Source organism: Pinus tabuliformis, chromosome 3_1 (genome assembly GCF_031772625.1).
Source record: "Pinus tabuliformis cultivar Carrire ecotype Pingquan chromosome 3_1, CPIR1, whole genome shotgun sequence".
NCBI classification, from domain to species: domain Eukaryota; kingdom Viridiplantae; phylum Streptophyta; class Pinopsida; order Pinales; family Pinaceae; genus Pinus; species Pinus tabuliformis.
Window position 1 is genome coordinate 755140899 of NC_142301.1, and position 17392 is coordinate 755158290.

General features: G+C 37.6%; 2 protein-coding genes across 2 annotated transcripts; both read left to right on the plus strand.

The window, feature by feature from the left end:
* The first annotated feature begins 11226 nt into the window (after positions 1-11226).
* Positions 11227-12408, plus strand: LOC149189572 (uncharacterized). Its single transcript, XM_089410277.1, has one exon. It carries the CDS (start codon positions 11227-11229, stop codon positions 12406-12408), a length of 1182 nt encoding a protein of 393 aa, XP_089266403.1.
* On the plus strand, positions 12405-15766 carry LOC149189573 (uncharacterized). Its single transcript, XM_089410278.1, has 5 exons — positions 12405-13419; positions 13543-14857; positions 15149-15247; positions 15454-15515; positions 15660-15766. The coding sequence occupies exons 1-5, from the start codon at positions 12405-12407 to the stop codon at positions 15764-15766; spliced, it is 2598 nt and encodes an 865-aa protein (XP_089266404.1).
* The last annotated feature ends 1626 nt before the right edge of the window (positions 15767-17392 follow it).

Below are 17392 nucleotides of genomic sequence, written 5' to 3' on the forward strand. Positions count from 1 at the left end.
TCCTGATATTGCTTCAACTTTAAATGATGCTTTTGCTGGATGGCTTCTTCATCATGACATATTTGTAGAGTAGAATCAATTATCTACACCTTTCATATCTCCAAGGCCTTCATAGGTGTCAAGGGTCCTTTGATCTTTTTATTCCTTTGTCAGAGTTGGCATGCCTTCTTTCAGGAGATATCTTCAAAGTATCTTGTCAAATAGTGATTATTTGTGATCATGGTTTCCTTAACATGCTTGATCTCTTTCTTCATTTGCCTCTTCTTGAATAGATTGATTAACCACCTTATGCTCCTTATGGGAGCACTTCTTCATTTCTTTCTTCTAGGACTAGTCAGCATTCCTTCTTCACTTGGTTCTTAGTCAATAATCTTATACTCCTTTTCTGAGAATTTCCTTTTATTGACCTTAATTGCATTGTAGTACATGCCTTTGAGCATGTCATTTGTGAAAGAAATTATTTCATACTTGATCGTGTCATAGAACTATTCCCATTTCTCAATAATATACATATAACATTACCAAAATTTGATGCATACATACCTTATCTTCATTCTCCTTTGATCATCTTATCTTCAACTGATTGTCAATGGTGTGGCCCTTCTCGTTTCATCTTAGCATGCCTTCATATCATCCTTTTTCTAGAATACCATGAATGGGACTCCCAATGAGACATCTGCTTTTGATTTTGAATCTTCTTTTGAAGATTCGATCAGGGGATCTTTAAGACCCTTTCTCTGCAAATGTTTCTTTCTTTTGATGATGGAGGTCTTCTAAGATTCTTAATCATGATCAATTTTCTTTCATTGTGGATGAGGTCCTATACTAGGTATGCTCCTTCTACATTAATATCTTGATCTATATCTACCATGCTCCTATATTCTAGAAGATATTTCTAACCATGCATTTTGTTCTCATTTATAAATGCTTCTTCTACATGAATATTTTGAACTCTATGTACATCATGCTTCTAGATTCTAGAAGATGTTTCTAGCCATGAAATTTTATTCTATTCCTACATGCTCCTATACTACTCAAAACTTTGAAAGAAGAATTTAAGTAAAGAGTTGGACTTAGTCGTAGTAGAGATCCGGAGGATCTTCCTTCTTTTTTTTTTGTCTTCTTCTTTCATTTCTTGATTCACATGAGCTTCTTCCCTTTTTCTTTTGTTGTGGTTGTCCTTCTTTATTTCATGGAAATTCCTTTTATAGTGTCCATATTCTTGGCATCCAAAGCATTGGACTTTGGACATATCTTTGTTGTTTGTTCTTCGTGGACCAAATTTTCCAAATTCTCCCTTTCTCTTGGCCATGGTAGAAAATTCTTGCTCCTTTGATCCCACATATACCTTTTCTTTGACTATTGTTTCCTTTATCTTGCATAGAGACCACATTTCACTTAGTGAGGTGGCTTCCTTCTTGGCATATATGCTTGATGTGAAGTTTCCCCAATCCTCAGGTAGAGCATTGAGTACTACAATTATCATTTCCCTATCGGACATGACTTCCCCTAGCTCTTGAAGTTGATCCCTCATCTCAGAGATTTTCATGAAGTAGGGAGCTATTCCTTCCTTTGATATCTTCATTTTGTAAAATTCATTTCGTAGATATATCACTTCTCCAGCTGAGTTTACCAAGAATAGTTGTACTAGCTTGTCATAGCTTTATTTTGATGTTTCAATTTTGGAGACATAAGGAATGAGAGAGTCTTTGATGGATTCTATTAGAATCCTTTGTCCTCTTCTCTCATCCTTATTATGCTTAGCTAAGGCTTGGGTTTGTTCCTTAGTAAGGATAGAGCTATTCCCTTTGATGTGTTCTAGAAGTTCATTTTCCTTGAGAAGTAAATCAATCCTCTTCTTCCATGCAAGAGAGTTATTGATACCTACCAATTTGTTGTTTTCCTTGCAAAAAGACATTGATGTATATTCAAAAGGGGACATATACTTGATATATTTTGAGATGTAGTGGACTTTCTTTCTACTTGAAGACTTGATGGCTTGCCTTCCTTATATCTTGATGTTCTTCAAGTTTCTTTTCCCAAGTGGGCTTGCTTGATGACTTGTAGCTTGATGTAGGCCCTTCTTTGATTTTCTCTTCTTGTACGTGCCTTTATGTAAGACTCTTATTCTTGCTTTGTAGTCTTCCTTGATGAGTGATGGATAGTAGACCTTCTTGTCCTTAAAGTGATTGAGTATTCTTGGCTTGATGCTTCAAATTTTGTAGATGTCCTTCCTTGATGAGTGTTCTTGAGATACCCTTTCCTTGATGTGTCACCTTAGCTCTGATACCATGTTGAAGAATTAAGTGTAATTAGGTGTAGTGTGATTCTTCTTGACTTGATAACAATTTTAGGATTCTTTTTAATTTTTCTTGTTATCTTAATCTTATTCTTATTATTATTAATGCATGTGTGTGTACTTCATCAAACTGCTACCAAAAACATAAGAACACAAACACAAGATGTTGGCTCTCTGCAAGGGCCGAAACCTCTCTTCTCTTGAGAGGAAAACCCTTCAATAAATTTCTCTTATTGAATCTTTGTATTGATCAATGCCAAACCCTAGACCCTTGACAAGAATATCCTCCAAGCACAAGACAATTCCTTCCTCCTTTTTACACTTCGTTCCCCCACACTTCCTTCTTCCGGCCCTTCCTTCCTTGGCACTTCCTCCTGCTTCTTCTGGCACTTTTTTCTTCTTTCAACTATTGTTAAACCTTTTTGCACTTATTATAGAAGAGGCACTTATTCTTGGTCTATGATTAGACTCCTTCTTTGTGCTGATCCCTTCCTTCCCTTTGACCAAATGAGTTTCTTCCTTGAGGTGTAGGTGCAGACTTGGTATGATTGTCTTGCAACCCTAAATTCTTGCACATGTGAGAGTTTTACATGATGTTATGGGCTCTCTTTCCTTCACATGAGTTTCCTTCTTATTTTCTTGAGTAGGAGGCCTTGTAGGCCTAGTTTTAACCCCAAACAATGAGAGATGGTTGACTGTGAGTTGTTGTTGTCATAACCACAGAGACATCCCTCATTTTCTCACACGTGTAGCTACAACTAACCTTAGAATAGTCCTCTTAGGCTCGGTTATGTACCCTTATTCTTCACTGCACTTGGAGATGCATTCTTCGTCCTTCTTTCACCCACGTTTTCAGCTTCCTTAACTTCGCTTATTTCAGAGATTAGTTATGATGCTATGAGGGAGTGGACAACTTCTATATATAGAGGATTTTCCCTCCTTTAGGCCGACATGAAGGCCAACTTGTAGACTGTAGGCCGACTTGTCTTATTTGCTTCAGATGGCTTCTTTTGATGGTGCCATTGCTTGGAGGAGACTTGAATTTGTTTGGAGATGTCTTCTTTGACCCTAATACATAAGTATACCTATAGTAACATGCCCTTAAGGTCTTCAACATAATTCTTTTGACTCTTTGACTCACCTATAGCACTTTAACAACTACTAGACCTATTTCAATGAGCAAGAAACTCATTGACATATATTATAAAAACAATATTTATTTTCTTGAATAAATACAAATATCAAAAGTACATTTATGAAGACCGAACCTAGTTACATTTCCTTCAATACATTGTTTATGAACTTCAACCATGTTTAATCATCGTTGACCATCGTTGACCATATTCAACCATGATTTACCTTATTCAACCAAGGTCAATCATGGTTGACCATGGTTCATCATGGTTGACAATCATTGACCATGGTGTACCATGCTCAACCACGGTCAATCAATGTCTATGGTCAACCATGATCACCCATAGTTATAATTGGTCAACCATGGTCATTAAAACTTGATTTTGATTGACCAAGGATGACCTTAGTTGACTAAGGTTTATAATGCTTCACTTTGGTTAACTATAATTCACTATAATTGAAGATGTTTGAGTTACATTGACTCGGGATGACTATGAGTGAAGAAGGTTGACTATTGTTAAATATGGTAAACATAGGGTTGACCAATTTTGATCATGGTTAACTATTTAAACATTGATTGTAAAATTTGACTTTATTTGAATACTCTTAACTAATGTGTTTGATTATATGTACCTATTAGTATCAATGAATACTAATAATAGGAAATTATGTTTGACCAAAGTTGAAGAGTCTTACCTATCAAACATAGGAAAACATAGTCAACAATATTAGTAAGCCAATGCATTTTCAACCATATCAATATTAATACTATTAAACATTTTTAAACATTCACTATGGGTGAGCATGGTTTAACTGTGTTGATTGACCATTATGACCATGGTTGATGATATTCAACCATGATTGAACATATTCAACCATGGTTGACCATATTCAACCAGTATTCATCAAAATTGACCATGGTTAATCATGATTGACCAAATTCAACGAGAGAGACCTTGATCATGGTTGGTCATTGCTGATGAAATTCAATGTTTAATCAATGTTGACCATCGTTGACCATATTCAACCATGATTGAACTTATTCAACCAAGGTCAATCATGGTTGACAATGGGTCATCATGGTTAACAATCATTGACCATGGTGTACCATGCTCAACCATGGTCATTCAATGTCTATGGTTAACCATGATCACCCATAGTTATAATTGATCAACCATGGTCAATGTCTCTATGGTCAACCATGGTTAGCCATGATCAAGGTCTCCACTGTCAACCATTATCAATGATGATCAACCATGTTCATCTCTAGCCAACCATAGTCAACCTTAAACATTCTATGCTCTACCGACTCATAATGACCAATCATGGTCAACCATGGTAAGAATGGTCGAAAATCATCAACCAAGATTTCTATGTTATATATTTCTTATTAATATTACACAAATATTAATATTAATATTAGTGATATTTAATGTGAAAATATTATTGAAAATAATCAATAATAATGTTACTAACCATTGCTACACTACCATAGTATTATTATAAATCTAAAGTAGTAGTATTATTATATTATTATTAAACCTAAACCTAATATTATAATTATTAAACCTAAACCTAATTTTACTAATATTAAATATAAACCTAATATTATTATTATTATTAAACTTGATTCTAATATTATAAACCTAATATTAAACTTAATATTATAAAACTTTTGTTAAAGGTAATATTAAAATGAATATTGCCAAGTCCTACTGGCACAACTGGTTGATGATGGGCCTCATCAACAAGGTGACTGAGGATCAAACCTCACGGAGGGTGGTTGGGCCCTGTGTTAGGAGGAGGAGACATGCTAAAAAATCTAGTCAGCTAAGGGCTGGTGTGGCCTAGGCCGGGTGCGATCCCCAAGTGCCTTTGACAGTTTAGATGCCCCTAGGTTGTGACTCCTCAAGCCACAGTCAAGCCTGGAGGATCATAAACAACTTGAAAAACAAACAAAAAAAATATTAAACCTAATATTAAAATTATAAATATTTGATTAAAGATAATATTAAACTTAATATTATTAACTTTTTTAAACCTTATATTATTAAATCTCTAAACAAAAAATAATTAAACTTAACATTAAAACCTAAAGTTATATTATAAACTAACCTAACTTTTTATTATAAACAAAATAAAATTAATATTATATTATATTATCTGATACTCAATCTAAAATCTAAAAGCATAACATTATATTATAAACCTAAATTTAAAATCATTAAACCATGAAAATAATACTTAAAACAAAACTATTATATTATCTAATATTAAATCTAAAAACATAACATTATATTATAAATCTAAATCTAAAATCATTAAACTCTAAAAATAAACCTTAAAAAATATTATATTATATTATAAACCTGTATCTAATAGCTAACAATAATTATAATAGCAAAACATGATTAACCAAAGTCTTTAGGTTATATAATGGTTATTAATGTTATAGAGATGTTAATATGAATATTAGTGAGGTTTAATGCAAAAATATTAATAATAATAAATAATAATATTAATAACCATTATTATACTAACCTAATATTACTATAAATCTAAAATAATATATTATATTATTATTCAACATAAATCTAATATTAAACATGATATTGTTAATAATATTATTAATTCAACATTATTATAATTACTAATAATATTATTAATATTAGTATTACCAATATTTTTCTAAACAAATATTAATAATAATTAATATTAGTGTTATAATTATTAATATTATATAAATGTTAATATTTTTTTTTTCTCGGTAAAAGACTAAACTATTTTATTATGTACAGGAAACAAAAATGCATCATGGTGAAACAGAAGAGAGTCACGCTCTGGGCATGTCACCCGAGAGCGATTGAGTCATGCCAAAACTAGCCCACACAAGGGCGCCAGACACAGAAGCTAGACTTCCATAGGAGCTCGCCCACGCAGGGGCATTAACCATTTCATCCCACGCAGGGGAGACCGACCTTACCCAGATCATTGACACAAAATTCAGTAACTTGGAAATAGACCCAGACACGAAAGAGAGCAGACACATTGTTACTTTGACAAGTTCAAAATAAAACAAACAGCAAAAGACCATACAGAAGGCCATAGAAACCTTATGTGCGGGCGTCCTCAGTCGTCCATTTGCACCTCCTCGACCCAGCACCAGCCATAGGCTTCTCTTTCAGCCGCAGTGGGATAGGTGTCTTCCTCCTCACAAGTTCTCGACTTCTTGTCTTGCTCGCTTTGCTCTACGTCTTCCAGGGCTGAGGCCGCGTCCTTACCCTTCTGCTCCTTGTCCGCTTCAGAGGCCACTGCTTCATGGTGCTGATAGTCATTCGTCCTCTACCCCTGTTCGTCCGGGGCGTCCTCATCTTCCCTGGCATTTTCTATGAACAAGACAGAGACATGCGCGCTAATCCGCGGATTGTTCATGGCACTGCTGAAATTGAATATGGCCGAACCAAAGGCAAGCAGAGAATTCGAGCTCGAAGCCCCTGCATCCATGAATTAGCTGGAGTGGAGGGGGTTGGCATGAGAAGAGTGAGTGAGGTGACAGTGGCAACAATGGACAACATTGTCCGCTTCTTGACTGCGCGTGGAACCCCCCCTGGAGGTACCTCGGCAGCTAAGCATGCGCTGTCGAGGTCTCACCATTCTTGTGGGATGCTGAAGAGCAAAGTGCTAAACGACCACAGGGTAGTTCAATTCCCCTGCAACCAGACCTCCTCCACCCAACTCCGAATGCGGGATAAACTAGACAGACGGATAAGAAATCCTGACAGATACGAAGAGGCCGGCCACCTGCAAAACCCTAAACATTCTCTGATCCCAAGCTGCGATTTCCCTTATAACTTCAGCGGCTCTGCTTTGGATCTCCCCCGCCATAACTGTTGCCGTCGCCTGAGCCAATTTACCTCGCAGGTCATTAACTCTCGTCTGCCATCCCACCTTATACCAGCTGCAGCCGGTGGCAAGGTTCTTAACTGTTGCTACGTGATGGCCACGGGCTGGCATGTGGCCATCTCCCGTCACTTGTCCCATCCCACATATCACCCGCATCCGGGGGATATAAATGTTAATATTAATATTAGTGAAATTTAATTTTAAAATATTAATAATAATAATATTAAACATCAATATTAAAACCAAAAAAGTTATATTATAAAGTAACATAAATTTATCTCATAAACAAAATAAAAATAATATTATAATATCTTAAAAAAAACCTAAAAATATTATATTATATTATAAACCTAAATTTAATGGTTAATTATGGTCAACCATAATTAGAATGGTCTAACATGATAAACCAAAGTCTCTATGTTATATAATTGTTATTAATGTTATCAAAATGTTAATATTAATATTAATGAGACTAAATATGAAAATAATAATAATATTAATATTAATATTAATAATAAGAAATAATGATGTTATTAACCATTATTATACTAACCAAATATTATTATAAATCTAATGCAATATTATTATTAAAAGTAAGTCTAATATTGAACATAATATTATTAATAAAACGTTATTGTGATTAGAACTAAAATTATTAATTTAACATTGCTACATAATTACTAATAATATAATTACTAATCTTATAATATTAATATTAACATTATCAATATTTTTGAGCTAAGACTTCTGTGATCCATAATATTATAACAACATCTTTCGGAAAAAACCACATAAGATATATTCTTAGGGACATGTTTCAAACCATCCAGTGTGATTCAACTTCAGGATAAGATAAGGAACCATATCCAGGCAATGAAATAAATAGATATAGAGAATTGTTTACTAGCCATTAGCGAGTAACAACTAGTTTGACTAAGAGCAAAGAAAATATTTGACAAAAAATTAAGATAAATAAAAAATTTAAAATTTTTATTATTTTTATGAAAATATTAAAAAACAATTATAATAATTAATTTATTAAACCCTATATAACCCTAATAAATCTTGATTTATATAATATTAAAAATTTTATTTCAATCCTAAAATATTAACTAATAAAATTAAATAGAGAGAATCAATAAAAATAATAGAAGAAAGATTAAATAAATAAATAGTATTAGTGTTATTTTAACGTTATATAAGTGTTAATATTAATATTATTCAAATTTAATGTTAAAATTATTAACTATTAGTGAACTAATCTAATGAAATATTATTATATTATATTAAACCTAAACCTAATAATATATTTATTAAATATAAACTTAATATTATTATTATTAAATCTAAATTTAATATTATTGAATTTTTTCCTAAACCTAATATTATGATATCTAAATCTAATATTAAAACCCCTAAATCTAATTATTACACTTTATACTAAAATTTAATATTAAAACCTAAAACCAATGATTATTATAAAATCTAAAAACTTATATTATAAATTAATATAACTTTTATGTTATAAGGAAAAAATCATATCAACTCATATTAAACCTAAAGCGTCTCCCCACACATATAAACCATAAAAATGTTTTGATAATCGTTATAAACTTAAACCCCAAATAATAATACAAATATATAATAGAAAATCCGGAGAGAGCAATGGAGCACGGACGAACTAGGGTTTGCAAGGGCTATGGTTAGGTCTTCCTGGACCCTGCAGACCGTGCATGAACCATCGAACCCATCTCCGTTTTGCTCACCGCTGTGACTGTTTACCCTAACCGCTTCGCCGTTTCACCTGCTGGTAACTCCATGGTGTTCTGAGCCCGCTCCGAGACTAACGGCGTGACCTGCGACGGAACTACCACAGCTGCACGGGACGCCTTTCTCACAACTGTCGTTTTCCCCCGGCTACTTTCCGTTCCGAGGTGTCTGCAGATCCTAGGAGCAGCTGGCAATGGAAGACATTGAAGCCGTCGATTACTCCGCGGACCCATTGGAAGGGGTCTCCATTTGGCGCACACCCCTTGATGCATCTGGAGGTATGTACAGCTCGGACTATTCTGCTCCATTTCCGCCGTTTCCGTTTTCTGAACCGCATTCACTCCCTCCTGTTATTCTCCCGGACGACCCGCCTACCTGGCCCGCTCTTACCACTCCCCCGCACTCTCCGGCTAACCTAGGGTTTGTTTCGAGCTGTATAAACCCTAACCCTGGTTCACTTCCCCTGGTTACGGGCTCCATCCCCCTTCATTACACAACCCTTCCCTCCCAGGACCTTCCATCGGCATCCCTGTCTCTTTCGGGATCTCATCCGGCAGTTTTACCGTTGTTCCTCCTCTCACTGGAGCACCATCGTCTTCGAACCCTCTTGGACACCCCCATCCGACTCGGTTCCCGGTTTCACAGCCTGAGAACCCGCCTCTGCCTGGTCAACCCTTTCGCCATCCCCCCCCTCGGGGCCCTAAACGGAAATATAAGTGTTTCAAATCCAGGGAGGAGGACGTATTTCTCCGGTTAGAAGAAGACATTCGTTGGGGTGAGACCATGGATTTTGCGGACCGTGTCTTGGTCGGTCGCATCCGTGGCCGTAGTTACTCGGCAGCACGTTTGAAGCAGTGGGCAGCTGATGTTTGGGGTCACCATCTGGTTGATATCCCATTTGTGCAGACCTTCGTGCGGGGATGGTTCGCACTCCGTTTCGCGCGTGCAGACCATACTAACTGGGTACTCTCATCATACTGGCATTTTGACCATGCACCGGTGCTTCTGAAACGATGGACTCCACTCTTCGACCCTGAGACGGAGCAAATTGGCATTGGACCAGTATGGATTAGGCTACCAGGACTACCACTCCAGTACTGGTCAGAGGACATATTTAAGAGAATTGGAAATGCTATCGGTGTTTATATGGGTTATGATAAATCCTATCAGCAGACAGGAATGATGGCCTACGCCAGGATTCTCATTAATTTGGACACGAGAGGGGGCCTGCTGGAGTATATTACGATCCAATGGAGGGATACTGAATGCAGGCAGATCATCGACTATGAAGGAGTACCATATAGATGTCGCCGATGCCACAAGGTGGGCCATCTATACAGAGACTGCCCACTCCTCAAGAAATCTGGTACAATTGGCACTGAAGATGCAGCTCCTCAGTCGCGGGACACCCAACCTGAGACACAGCCTGATCAGAACACTGAGGCACCGGATCCCCCACCGATCGTGGTAGAACCTGAGAACGCTGGAACTGGTGAAAATGCTGGGGTACCCACTGACCCGCAGCCAGTCTCGACTGATCTGCAGACGACCATTGGACATGAGGATTTGGAGCAATCGGGTAAGTCACCTTACACTTCTCTATCCACTCCTCCTTCATGTATGACTTTGGGCATATCTTCTCATTTATCTGCAACTGCATCCTGCATTTCTTTATTTCCTTCTTCTTCACATGCGCCCCATCCCCTGCATAATCACTTGCATTCCTCTCTCTCGTGCACCATTCCACAGCCCTCACCGGTGGCTCCTCCATCCAGAATCACTTCGTCGCTGGCCTCCCCCTCTCGAATCACATCTCCATCTCCGCCCCGCTATTCCCTCCGGCCCCGCTCAAGAGACCGAGGACCTGATGCTGTTGGACTTGATCTTAGTCAAACTCCATATCACAAGTCCTCCAGGGGCAGACCATCCCGTATTTCCAAGGCTAGACACACTGCTAACTCAGAGGTTGCCCTGGGGCGACAACAAACCATCATTCGGGCCCTTAGAGCGAGGAATGGCCCTGCTCCCATTCCCTAATGAAATTTTTGTCTTTCAACTGTCGGGGGTTTGCTAGTTCAGCCAAAAAACTAGCCCTTAGGAGACTTCTCCTAACATCTCAGATGGATTTCATTTTTCTACAAGAGACTCTCTGTCCTGCTGATCCCCTCATTCGCACTCTCTCTGGCTGGCTTCCTTCCTGGACCTTCCATGCTTTGGATGCGTCTGGAAGATCAGGGGGAATGGCCATTGGGGTCAATAATAAAGTTGTGGAGATCAAGAACACTTTTGGAGGGAGAGGGTTTATTGGATTAGACATCTGCACTCATACAGTTGTTAATGACATCAGGATTATCAATGTATATGGTCCCTGTTCTGACCGAGCAAATTATTGGAGTAACCTTCTTACATCGGAGCTGTTTCAGGCAGACAATATTATACTTGGAGGGGATCTTAACTTCTCTATTGGTTACAGTGAATCATGGGGACACTCTGCTCAGATCGACTCTCTCTCTGATACTAATTCCAGATTACTGGAGGACCATCACTGGGTCGACATACCGTCTGCTAAGCTCCAATACACATGGACCAATAACAGGAGTGGTGATCAGAGCCTTGCTAGACGGCTAGATAGATTCCTCATTAAGGAAGCCCTAGTCAACGAACTCCCCAGAGTCCGACAATGGGTTGGCACAGGGGGCATCTCCGATCACCGACCTATCTTCTTAGAAGCTGAAGATATTGCCCATAAAATTAAGAGCCCCTATAAGTTCAATGCAGCTTGGCTTCAAGATCCCTCATTTATCCAACTGGTGCATAACTTTTGGCGAACCAATGCAATCAGAGAAGATGAGGATATCTCAGTGGGTTTTGTGAGGAAACTCAAGGAACTTAAGCAGATCACCAAGAACTGGGCTCACCATAAGCGCATTCAGGATAATTTAATTCTCAAGGAAGCTGAAAAGGTCATTGCTGATTTTGAGGAATCCTCTGATGGGACTTTCCCCTCTGCGGATTGTAAGGAGAATTACACCGCCCTGATTGCTAAACGTACTCAAATTATGAAAGAAAGAGAAGAAGGATGGAGACTCAGAAGCAGAGCTATATGGCTCACTGAAGGAGATGCAAACACCAAATTCTATCATAAGTTTGCAAATGGACGTAAAGTCATTAATACTATCTGGGAACTAAGGAATGCACAGGGGGACTCTGTCACTTCACAACGGAACCTGACCAGATTAGCCACCGAACATTTTAAAGGCATCTATAAAGCACCTGTACAGGCAAATATCATGGAATTATGAGAGTGGATGAACTATTTCCCAGATACATCGAGCAGGAAGATGCAGACGAACTGCAGAAGGAAGTGACGATGGCAGAATTAGAAGCTACATTGAAATGGTTCAAGAAAGACAAGAGTCCTGGACCTGATGGATGGACCATAGAATTCTATCTTGCATTCTTTGATCTATTAGGCCATGACCTCCTGAACGTAGTTGAAGATAGCAGAAAAAGAGGTCGAATTTCCTCTGCCATTAAATCTACATTCATAGCTCTTATTCCCAAGTCTAACGCCCCCTGCACTTTTGATGATTTCCGGCCTATATCACTCTGCAATTGCCTTTACAAGATCATTGCTAAAACCATTGCCAACCGGCTCAAGCCTATCCTTTCTCAGCACATTTCAGCAGAACAATTTGCATTCCTACACCATCGCCAGATCCATGAGGCCATCGCTTCCGCTCAAGAACTGCTGCACACCATGCATATCAAAAAACAGAAAGGTATGATCCTTAAGGTAGATCTTTCCAAGGCATTTGACCGTACCAATTGGCTTTATCTGAGGCTGCTGCTTACTCACCTGGGCTTCCCCTATGATTTCATCAAATGGACCATGAGCTGTATCACTGATGTCTCTTACAGTGTACTTCTAAATGGGGAAGCCTCCTCATTCTTTACTTCTGAGAGAGGTCTTAGACAGGGTTGCCCTCTCTCCCCCCTGTTGTTTTTACTCATCATGGAAGGGCTGAGTAGAATCCTTTCCTCTGCTCGTGATAGACATCAGCTTACTGGAATCAAGATTACTGATCATCTCATCCTCACTCACCTTCTTTTTGTTGACGATATACTTATCTTTCTTAATGGCGGTATTGGAGACTCCACCACCCTCCATAACTCATTTCATCTTTTTCAACATGCTACTGGAATGATGATCAATGTACAGAAATCCTCCATCACCTCATATGGATGCTCTGTCAATGAAATTGCATATGCAAATCAGCGATTTCCTTATAATAACCTGACCCTGGCAGATGGTATTAAATATCTTGGCTTCCGATTGAAGCCTAATGGTTACAGGATCGCTGATTGGTTGTGGCTGATTGCCAAGGTGGAAAAGAGATTGCAAGTTTGGTATCACCGTTATCTTTCCTGAGCAGGCAGACTCATTCTTATTAAGGCAGTGATTGAGGCCACTCCAGTTTACTGGATGGCCCTGACTTGGATACCTAAGGGCATCCTCAACAGATTACAGCATATTTGTAGCAGGTTTCTTTGGAAGGGTCACCAGCCGGGCAGAATCTTTGCATGGGTGAAATGGGACACTATTGCGCGACCCAAGCGCTGGGGGGGATGGGGTATCAAGCGACTTGACCTCTTCTCTAGAGCACTGGCTGCCAAACTTGGTTGGCAACTACTCACCTCAGAAAGTCTCTGGACCAAGGTTGCATGCGCAAAATACATCTGGCCTATGAATGTGATGGACTGGATATGTAGTGAACGGAGAGCTAATCACAACATATCCTCCATCTGGAAAGCTGTCATTGGTACCCTTCCATTACTCCGTGAAAGTTTAACTTGGCGCATCAAGGCTGGCAATGCTGTCCGAATAGGCCTGGATCCCTGGGTTGGATGTGGAAATACTCACAGACTCTCTGAAGGTATCATCCAACACCTTAATGACAGGGGCATAACTCACATCATGCACATTGGGGACCAGGCCAACTCATCATTTCTTCACCAAGCTTGGACCAGTGCACAAGCACTTGATATTCCGGCACAATGGCACGATGAATGGGCTGTATTTACGGATGCACATTCACAAGCTCACATCAGACTTACTGATGGTCCCGACGAAATCATATGGGCTTATTCTAAACATGGATATTATACCCCGAAACTCGGCTATTTAAAGCTCATGGAGTCTCATATACCTCCCGTCATACAGCCCATTTGGAGGACATTATGGAAACTCAAGTCTCCCCCGCGTACTAGACTGCTCATGTGGAATATCATCTTCGACAAAGTACCCACAGGCACTAACTTGATGAAACGCTCCTTCCATGGGCCATTCCGGTGCCACCTCTGTCACCAGGACGAAGAAAGCACATTACATCTATTTCTGACCTGCAGGATCACAATTCACTTCTGGAATGACCTCATTTCTCATTTCCCGCATCTGAGACATTGGCAAGGACACAGTATTGTGGAAGCATGGGAGAACTGGAATACAGAACACTCGGGGAAAGCTATTAACTTACCGCCTCTTGCTTGCTGGGCAATTTGGATTGCCCGGAACCAGGCCATCTTCAACCTTAAGGTCCCCCACTGGCCGACTATCCTTCTTCATACCATTGCAGAGTATAACTTGATCCCGGACGAAGAACACACTGGGCCCATTCGCATCTTGAGACAACTGGACATTGACAGATCTAAACCTTGGGGTTTTTTTGATGGTTCAGCTCAGGAGGTGGGGTGTGGGGGAGGAGCAATACTACACCTTAATGAATCACACTGCTACAAAATACAAATCAACCTTGGCAGAGGAACTAATAACTATGCTGAACTATGCACTGCCAAGCACCTCATCCATTTTGCCATTCTTAAACACTGTAGACATCTCCAATTATTTGGTGATTCCAAAATTGTATGCAATTGGCTGTCTGGTGCATCACATTGTCATGCATTTACATTAAGGCACATTCTTGATGAGGCAAAGAGGCTGATAACTTCTTTTGACTCTTTTACTTGTCTTCATATCTACAGGGAACAAAACACTGATGCTGACCATCTCTCCAAAGAGGCAGCGCACAGGCAAGGAGACAATTGGCTGATTCAGGAGGAGAGAGAAGGGTCATTCTATCAGTATTACCATAGGCCCTTTGATGACTAGATGGAAAATGGGCATTAAGGCCCACTCACAGTTTTATATTTTTGTAATTTTGCTGTAAATATTTTAGATCTATATGGCTCTCTGCGAAGAGCAACAGACACAAATCTTGTTATACTTTACAGTAACTATTTTAGACAGCTCCCTGCGTGGAGAATGATGTTTATTTTTGGTTATACAGTCTACAGACTGAACTCGATAGGCACAGCTGCCTCTTCTTGAATGCTTCGGCATATGCAAAATGTAATTTCTTACCTTAATAGAAATTACGACTTTTCCCAGGGGAAAAAAAAACTTAAACCCCAATAACATTATAACTAGTGTGTGCACATTACGGTGCAAAAGAACGTTATAACTAGTATTTGCACATTATGGTGCAAATACTAGTTAAACAGAGGGAGGGCGACGACGACGACGAGGGCAGAGGGCAGAGGGCGACGACGTTAAACAGAGGGAGGGCGACGACGACGACGACGTTAAACGGGTCTCTATAATGTCGGCCTAAAATCTCTAGAACCTCACAATAAAAAAATGTCTTTGGCCTAATAATTATAAACGTTGTTTTATACTATAAACTGAAAAAAAATGTTAAACTGAAAAAAAATGTTAAACCTAAAAATCATAGTCATTAGTTTATATTGTCAATTATATATTATACTTGTAAAAACTTCGGCGATAACATGTCCATTAGACTACCATGAGCTACCATGACATTTGGCATGAGGATACTTTTCATAATTCAATCTTATTTTCAAGAGTGATGACATGTTTTCAAAATACATTGTGTGCATTTTAGTAAGCCACATTTCAATGATGTGAATATAATTTTTATTAATCTTTATAAGTGGTCAATGATTAAGGACAATACATTTTTTATTATGATTTGGTAAAAAAATAATTTAAACAAGGTTTAATTACTTGATTTAGATATGTAAGGAAGTTATTTCTGGCCATTCCATACATTGATGTAGTGGCGATGATGAGAATACACAAATATCTTTCATTTTCAATCATATGATTGGAATCTGTAATTAAGAAAGTGATTAAAGTGTCCAATTCTAATAGAGAGGACGCTTATGAGTGTAATTATTATGTGATAATTGTTTTTATGAATTTTAATATTTTTAATATGATGTGCCTCTTAGAAAAAATTAATCAAGATGAAAATGCATGTATAAATGGAAATTAATGTAAAGAAGTTTGAAATGTTTCTATTAATATTGTAGAGCAATTTTAACTTTAGTAATATGGTGAAATTTGTAGAAATAACTTTAGTATAAAAGCTTAGATAATGAAGTATAAGAGATAAAATGTTTTTAGAAAAAAAAAGAAAAATTATGATGGATCGAAATGAAAAAGAAAACATAAAAGTAAATAAATTCAAAATGTTTCTTATTCTTTTGGAAAATAAATGAAATCAAATTCAAGAAAAATGCAATGATGAAAAAGCAAGGTAAGAAAGTTTAAAGTGCGTTATATTATTGTTCTGTGGTAAGTCATGCAAGTTATCAAGGACATCTGGTTCTAAGATTTTTCCTATGAGCAATGCTTAAATTGTATTTATGCATAGTATTAATGATTCAAAGTGTCTCCAAAATCAATTAAAGTTAAGATGGATATGTGAATGAATGGATATGTGAATGAAAAATATGAAGGTAAAGAATTTCAAGATGTTTGCTATTTTCACTTTAAGAGCTTTCCCAGTCTAATAATATCACATTAAGTTTATAATATTCCTCTAAATTTATTAAAGAGTTATAATTCTCTCATAAAGCTTTATATTATTATTAAGTGGTAATATAACATTCTCCAATTTTAAATATATATTATAGGAAAAGTATTTAATTCCACCAAAGTTGTTCTAGGCTTCCACTTTACCTTAATAACTTAAGGTAATTTAAAATATTATAATTAGGATATTCACTTTATTGAAGTTGAATAAATCTTATATTTTATCTTAACTATCAAAATATTACATTAAAAGTACTCATTATATTAAATACCACAAGATTTAGACATGGTACCATTACATAAGATAACATGAGATATTACAGATGAGATAATTATTCCATGAAATAATCATTTTAATATTTAAAAAGTATCACATAAATATGTAAGAT

Coding starts and splice junctions, on each gene's coding strand:
- LOC149189572 (XM_089410277.1), top strand. CDS start 11,227: ATGGATTTCATTTTTCTACAAGAGACTCTCTGTCCTGCTGATCCCCTC.
- LOC149189573 (XM_089410278.1), top strand. CDS start 12,405: ATGAGAGTGGATGAACTATTTCCCAGATACATCGAGCAGGAAGATGCA. Junction 13,420..13,542: donor TAACCTGACCCTGGCAGATG/GTATTAAATATC, acceptor TTTCCTGAGCAG/GCAGACTCATTCTTATTAAG. Junction 14,858..15,148: donor GGTTCAGCTCAGGAGGTGGG/GTGTGGGGGAGG, acceptor TCATATCTACAG/GGAACAAAACACTGATGCTG.